Source organism: Parus major, chromosome 8 (assembly GCF_001522545.3).
Source record: "Parus major isolate Abel chromosome 8, Parus_major1.1, whole genome shotgun sequence".
Classification (NCBI taxonomy): domain Eukaryota; kingdom Metazoa; phylum Chordata; class Aves; order Passeriformes; family Paridae; genus Parus; species Parus major.
This window is the reverse complement of record NC_031777.1, coordinates 2,169,584-2,177,140: the sequence shown is the minus strand read 5'-3', so window position 1 is coordinate 2,177,140 and position 7,557 is coordinate 2,169,584. Positions and strand designations below refer to the sequence as shown.

The following is a 7,557-nucleotide window of genomic DNA, read 5'->3' as shown; positions in this document are numbered from 1 at the left end:
CTCTCTACACACATTTTCAGTTTCTCTACTTGACTCTAACAGTTGGCTCCATGGTGCTGTGTGAAATTCAGTGCTTCCTTGGGTGTCAGAGTTAGGCATCACAGATAAAGGTGAATATCTTGCCTCTCTGACCCCAACAAATTTGTGTTGGAAAGAGCCTTAAATATCATCCCATTCCACCCCCCTGACTTCTGCCACACCTTCTGCCAGCCTGGCCTTGGACATGTCCAGGGATGGGGCAGCCACAGCTTCACTGGGTAACCCATGCCAGGGCCTCCCCACCTTGTGAATTTCTTCCTGATAGCCATTCTCAATCTACCCTGACTCAGCTTAAAATCATTCTTCCTCGTCCTATCACCTTGCAAAAAGTCCCTTTCTCTTTGGCTGGGCTGAGGACCTCACAGCTAATTTGGGACTGGCTGCCCAGAGCCTGGATGCACACAGGTGGGAGCAAGTACCTGGAACAGGCAAATTTCTGACATTTTCTGTTAGAAAAAAATCTATTTCTTTAGGGAAGAGGTAGAGAATTCTTCATCAGAAGCCGTTTCTAGAGAAAAGAAACAGCTTGATGTCCACTGTGTAATGGAGAAGAGAGAATTCCCCTTCCTCCCCATGTAAAAAGCCAAACCAAGGATGGAAAATATGTGCTTGGCTTCCTTAGGCTCTGGGGAAAAGAAATCTCTCTCTCTCAGGGAAGATAAAGTGTTCAGAGCAGGAAAACCTGCTTTGTTATTGTTTCTGGAAAGGCTGTGATTCATCAGATCAAAAACTTCCCGCAGAAACATGGCATTTTCAATAAAACATCCCCTAGGAACAGCTCAGTTATTGGAAGAAAACCCAACCCAGGGCAAGACACCATCCAAAGCCCAGTGCTCAGACAGCAATGATGGGTTCAAACCCTTCTAGACAAAGCAGAGATTTAAACCTGGGTCTCCTCCAGCTCACCCAAATTGCCCCGTGCTTGGGGGAGTCTTTTGGGACACATTGAGAGCTTCTGATGATCCCAGGGCTTCCTAAACTCAGCAAAGCCCTGGCCAGGGAGCTCTGCTCTCCGTGCACAGCCTCACCAAGCTCTTGGGGATTTACCAAGCGGAGCTGCTCTTCCACCAGCACATGATCTGCTCCCCAGCAAAAGGAAAGTGGGGCAGCAGCAGCAGGTGTGTGTGGGCTGGAGTAGGATTGGAGCTGCAGAGATGGACCCAAGGCAAGCTTGAAGGTGGCAGCTTTGAGTGGGAGGGCAGGGGATGGGGAGATGGAGGCACATATGGAAGGGATGGTAGGAAAGTTTCCCTGTGGGAGCAGGGCCCGCTGATGCAAGATGGCCCTCCCAGCCCAGAGAGATGGATGCTGAGATGGAACCTCGCTTCAGGATGGGAAAAGGGGGGTTGGTTGGAGCCTGGTGACAAGGTTTGATGTATGGGGGCCATTTTTTGCTCCCTGCTGTTGAAGGTGGTGCAGATTGGCAGCAGTTGGACTCCGAGCTTCAAAAGGAGATCCTGACCATTTGGCCTCACCTGTCCCAGAAGATGCTTGACCTGTTGGTACCCATGCCAAAAAGTGAGTCTCTGAGGGGAGGGTGGGCTGTCATTGCTTTCAAACTCCCCTCATCCCCACAGCAACTTCTTCCCAAAGGGAGGTGGGGACTGGCCAGAGCCATCCCCAGCTCGGGCAGAAGCGAGGAAAGGGTTTGTTCCACCTTGTTCTGCTTGGGAACTCTCTGGAAAACCACTCCTGCCAAAGCCATGGTCCCCTGTAAATCCTCTCTGGAGCACAGCAGGGAGGGAAGCTGAGCACACCTGGTGATATGATGAGGATGTGTGCCTTGGTGGCTGAGGATGATGACTTCAAGCCATCTTCACCTGTTTTATCTCCCTGGGGAGCGTCTGGGTGCTCGGCACTCTCTCTTTTGGAACGCTGGGAAGAGTTTGAGGGACACCAGGCTATCCCAGAGCAGGTCTCTCCCCAGGAACCACTTTGGTGCCTCCTCTTACAACAAAAGTCACCCCATTTTGTTCCCTCTCACATTGCCAGCCTCTGACCTGACTGTTGGGAAAATATATGCAGCCATGATGATCATGGATTACTACAAGCAGAGCAAGGCGAAGAAGCAGCGGCAGCAGCTGGAGGAGCAGGTGAGGCTGAGCCAGGGCAGGACAGGGACGTTCAGATCTCCCTCTCCTCTTCCCACCACCTCCCAGCCCAAATGTGCAGCCAGCTGGGATGAAAACAACGGTGCAGGTCGGGGTTTGGGGACTGCAAGGCTGTGATCACCCTCAGTCCCTGACAGGGAACATGAGCGTGGTGTCCTCTCTCTGAGTGGTGGGAGCTTGGCTGGGGAAGCACTGGATGCTCATCCACGTTTCCTACAGGCTCAGTTTCTCCCTTTCTGCCATGCAGAAAAATGCCCCCATGTTCCAGCGCATGGAGCCGTCCTCTCTGCCACAGGAGATCATCTCCAACGCCAAGGCTCTGCCGTACCTGCAGCAGGACACCCTCTCGGGCCTGTGAGTACTGCCCCTCACTTTTCTGTTCCTGCAGCCCTGGTTTCCTTCTTGGATCTGGCACTGGGCTGCAGAAGGGGTTGAACTGCTGCTGGGAGCAGGGAGAAATCTCCTGGCACAAAGCTTTTGAGGGATTCCAGGTACCTGGTGTGTGTCAGCATCACCAGCAGCAGCCGAGGTGGCAAAGGGGGATCTGTGGATGCTCTTCCTGCAGGATCACCCTGGGTGTGATCATCCTGTGCAGGATCAGCCCAGGGGTGAAGCTGAACCCCAGGAGCTGTTGAGGAGTGGGGGGTGAAGGCTCAGTGGGGGATTCCAGCACCCTGGCTGGTGGGAAAGAGGTGATGAGAGTTTCTGTCACTGCTCTTGGGATGTCCCACTGCTGCTGCAGGACTCGGGGCACCACTTCAGCTCTCCAGGGAACGTGATCTGGAGAACATGGGGTCCCAACAGCCTGGGGGGCAGGCATGGGGCTCCCCAGCTCTGAGCTGCTGGAGAGGCCATCCCAGGGATGGCAGCAGGCAGCTTGTGGCCTCCCTGAAGCTGGGCTGTGTTTGCAGGAGCAGCCGAGGCGGGTTCCCCTCGCTGAGCCCGCTCTCGCCACAGGAGATCTTCCAGCTGGCGTGCATGGATCCGGCCCAGGAGCAGTTCCAGGAGCACCAGTCTCTGGTAAAGCCATGCACTGCTCCTCTGCAGTCCCAGCACGGATGGGGAGGCGTGGGGAGGGATGGCAGCTGCTGGGTCACGCACAGATCCAAAAAAACAGGGGACAAATACCCCTGGATGTCCTCGCCTCTGGCACAGGGGACACAGCCATCCCTGGAGCTGCCCTGATCCGTGGGGCCGGGCAGCACAGGTGCTTTTGGGGCTAGAGCCATGACCAATGTCATGCAGTAAAATATCCTTCTCTCCACAGGCTGTTTTTTCCACTGAGCACTCATGTCAGTGGGTTACCCCGTGCTGAGTGATGGTATCTGATGTTTTCGGATTCGTGTCCATTTTTGTTGTCAGTGGTGGTGTCCCCAGTCCCCCACCAAGCTGTCAAACTGTCTCCAGCAGGAGCAGCCCTCTCCGGCCTCGCGCACGCGCCGGCCTGTCTGTCTGTGTGTGTATATATATATATCACATATTTATATATATCACATATCTATATATATCACACATCTCCATGTCTGCCTGTGCGTTCCTGAGCCGCCTGCTGCGGTGTGCTGCACCCCCAGCCCTGCCCAGCCCGTGTCCCCAGGAGCTCTGTGTCACCTGGGTGTGACACACCCTGCCCCAGCCACCCCAGCCACGGGGAGAGGTGGCAGATGTGACTCCCCCTGCCCTCATAAAGTCACCTTCTAGTGACCTCCAGGGTCACTCTGTGCCCGTCTCCTGGACACTGTGAGTGAAGATGAACACCCAGAGAGTCCCCTAAAAACTGGGAATTAACCAAAGCGTATGAAGAGCTCTTTAAACAGGGATGTGGCCAGGAAGCCTTTGAAGCAGGGTCAGAGGTAAAATCCCATCCATTCATCCCCTCCTGGCAAAAGAAGGAGTTAAACCTCGGGCAGAGGGTCTGTTCTCAGAGCCAGGCAGGGTTTCCACTGTCTCTGTAGAGGTGCAAGGGCAGCCATCAGGTGAGCATGAAGCACCACATCAGGGCTCAGCTGGGGGCTGTGAGCTGCAGAGTATTTTTCAGTGGCAATGTGATGAATTCTAATGGCTTAGACTCTGTTTTTCATAGAATCATCAAATACTTTGGGTCAGGAGGGACCTTTTAAAGCTCATCTAGTTCCAACCCTCCTGCCACGGGCAGGAACATCCTCAACCGGATCAGGTTGCTCAGAGCCCCATCCAACCTGGCCTTGAACACTTCCAGAGAAGGAAGATCCATCACCTCTCTGGGAAACCTGTGGCAGTGTTTTACCACCTGTTTTTGGCCAACTTCAGTTCTGCCCCTGGCTGAGCAGGGCTGTCCCCTGCCGAGAGGGCCGAAGCAGCGCGCTGCCCTGTTCCAAGCCCATCCCAAGAGCTTGGCTGTGTCTTTGTTTCCAGGAGCCAGAGGTTAGGGAGTTTCAAAGAGTGCAGCCCTCTAACCGTGGCAGCTACCTTCCAGTGGACACTCAGGACCACGCTGTCTCTGGGAGGGCCTCCTCCATGCCTCGTCTCACTGTGGATCCCCAGGTAAAACCAAGAAAAGCCCCCCACAGGTCTGATCAAAGCCTGCCAGAAAACGCTGGGGCTTCTCTCTGAGCCCAGCCCCGTGGCATCCCCAGCACCCTGATATCGGAGCTTCTCCCCTTCTCTGGGTGCTGCACAAGTTGGAGAGCTGCTGTTGCCCTGGCAGCAGGGAGCAGCCTGGGGGATCCATCTCCTGGCTCGTGGGGGAGGTCCAGGACCACGCCAGGAGGCGGCAGGTTCTCCCCACGGTGGGACACCCCCTCCTTCCCTCCGGCCCTGGGCACTGGCTGAGGTTTGAGGAGCCCCAGCCCAGCTGTCAGATGACCACAGGTGATGAAACGCCTTCTCCGTCCTTTCCCATTGTCCCAACACGTGCGCCTCTCTGTGTGTCCAGGGGAACCCAGGCCACATCTCACCTCCTCATCTGTCTGCCTGGTTTCTCTGTTGTTCTGTCCTGTGCTCAGCCTGCCCCCAGATGCAGATGTTTTTTGGGGTTTGGTGTTGCTGTGAAATCTCTGGATCTGTTTTCTCGCCTTGGTGCAGGCACCAGGTGCTGGTGTGGCACTTTGTGGGGGGGTGAAGACAAAGGGAGGTTTTATCTCGTGGGCTTTCTTGGCCCTTCTGCAGCCAAGGAGATGACCAGGAGGAGGGGATGGGAGCAGGAAAGGTGAGAGGAGATGGAGAACAGCCTCAGGCTGCAGTGGCAAAGAGCTGCTGGAATTAAGCAAAGGAAGTGTGGAAGAAGAGGGTGTTTTCCCCATAACGTGAAAACGCAGGGTGTAACGAGGGGAGAAAGTAGGAAGGAGAAGCATGGGAGGGAGAAAGGAAAGGAAAGGGGAGATAGAACAACAGCATGAGCGGGGAGGCAGGGAGTGAGTGCAGGGGAAAAGGATGGGGATGTGGGAATAAAGGAAGAGTGGGGAGGCGTGTGGAAAAGTGGTGGCAGCTGGAAAAATGAACCCAGAGCAAGGGGTGCTGGGGGACCCCTCTGTGCCAACAATCTTTTCAATGATTGCTCCTCTTGACCCTGTGGCTCCCCGGTGGGGAGGGATGCTGGGGATGCAGCCTGGGGGGCAATGGTCTGGTACCCCCTCATGTCCCCACACACAGCAGGAGGTGCTGCTGCTCTCCCCCCAGCCCCTGGGCTTGGATCCGCTGGCTTTGCTTGTGCAGCACAGCTCCAGCCGGCAGGGGAAGGGGAGCCCATGAGCTCCAAGGCTAAACCCCGCTCTCCTTCCACCCCTGATTTGTGCAGGGATTATCTGGGGGGGCCTGCTCCCAGGCTGGCTGCCCCCCACCCCGAATTTCCCATGTCACAGGGTGGTGATCCCCGAGCTGGTCATTCTCGACCCCTGGCTCTAACGCTGTCCCCGGGTGGCCGGGGTTGCTTGCAGGTGGTGACAGACACCAGCTCCATGAGGAGATCGTTCTCCACCATCCGGGACAAGCGGCCCAACAGCTCCTGGCTGGATGAGTTCTCCATGGAGCGCAGCAGCGACAACACCTACAAATCCCGCCGGCGCAGCTACCACTCCTCGCTCCAGCTGTCCGCCCGGCGCCTCAACGCTGACTCGGGTGAGCCCAAAAAATCCCCCCAAAATCCCTCCCTGCTGCTGCAGAGGGGATGGTGGGGACTGACGTGGGCGTCCTGCAGGCCACCGGTCCGAGGGGCACCGCTCGGGCAGGGAGCGGGGCCGATCCAAAGAGCGCAAGCACCTGCTGTCCCCTGACATCTCCCGCTGCAACTCCGAGGAGAGGAGTCCCCAGGCGCAGGAGGAGTCGCCGGAGCGGCGGCGCGAGTCCCGGTCACCCAGCGAGGGCAGGTCACAGACACCCAGCAGGCAGGTGGGTGACAGAGATCCCTTCCTCAGCATAAAGGGAAGAGCAGAAAAGAGGTTTTCTTCCTTGCCAAAACCGCTGAGATGAGCCCAAATTCTGGGAGCTCTGAATTGTCTCGTCTCCTGGTGGTGGCATCTCTGTGTGTCCCCTGAGCTGAGCAGGCTGGGGCTGCTCGGGCACCCTGCAGAGCATTTGGGGACAGGGTGGATCTCATGCTGATCCTCCTGCTGCTGTGGCATCCACTCCCTGCCGAGGTGAAGGTCCCAGCCACACGAGCCTGGAGGTGCCGGTGCTTGAGTGAGCTTGAAGCCACCCGTGGAGATGCCACCCATGGAGAGCAGCAGATGGAGAGCCTGGGTTTGGGAGGGCTTTCTGCTTTTGACCACCAAGAGCATGAAATCAGAATATCTTGAGTTGGAGCAGAGCACATCATCGAGTCCAACTCTTGTCCCTGAACATGACAGCCCAAAGAGTCCCACCATGTGCCCGAGACCGTTGTCTGGGGGCATCTTAAGCTCTGTCAGTCTTGGTGCTGTGACCCTGGGGAGCCTTTTCCAATGCCTGAGCACCCTCTGGGGTGAAGCACTTCTTCCTTAATGTCCAACCTAAACCTTCCCTGCTGTTCCCTTGGGCCCCGTCCCTGGGCACCGCAGAGATCAGTGGGGTGTGATGGGTTTGTGAGGACTGCAGACCATGGTGAGCTCTGCAGGCATCGTGGGGCAGACCCCCAAGGCAGGGATGGGGCAGTGTCACTAGAGGACAAAGTATAGAGCGAGGGTTTGAATCACACACAGCAGCCAGAGGTTTATTTCATCAGGCAAAAGCCTTTATTTTGGGGTTTTTCAACCCTTTTTATAAGGTGTTCTGATGCAGGTTAACCTGATTGGTAGAAGGAAAAACACTTCTCTTATTTCATTGGTGGGACAAGGGAAAAGCACTCTCAGAACATCCGTGTCTTGGTTTGGGAAAGTAAAACTTTGTTCTTCACAATAACTTTCAGAACATCTCTGTTTGGTTTGGGAAAGTAAAACTTTGTTCTTCACAATAACTT

General features: G+C 55.8%; 1 protein-coding gene across 6 annotated transcripts in view; it reads left to right on the top strand.

Annotated features, from left to right (window-relative positions):
* Positions 1-7,557, top strand: part of CACNA1E (calcium voltage-gated channel subunit alpha1 E) — a 102,793-nt gene that overhangs the window by 94,071 nt on the left and 1,165 nt on the right. For 4 of the 6 annotated variants that reach the window (XM_015636494.3, XM_015636487.3, XM_015636493.3 and 1 more), the window contains 6 exons: positions 1,450-1,557; positions 2,032-2,132; positions 2,398-2,504; positions 3,062-3,170; positions 6,062-6,242; positions 6,322-6,512. In XM_015636494.3, coding sequence (XP_015491980.1) covers positions 1,450-1,557; positions 2,032-2,132; positions 2,398-2,504; positions 3,062-3,170; positions 6,062-6,242; positions 6,322-6,512 — 797 coding nt within the window. Of the gene's footprint in view, positions 1-1,449; positions 1,558-2,031; positions 2,133-2,397; positions 2,505-3,061; positions 3,171-4,541; positions 4,671-6,061; positions 6,243-6,321; positions 6,513-7,557 lie in introns of all 6 variants that reach the window. The other 2 variants (XM_015636484.3, XM_015636483.3) reach the window with 1 other exon arrangement.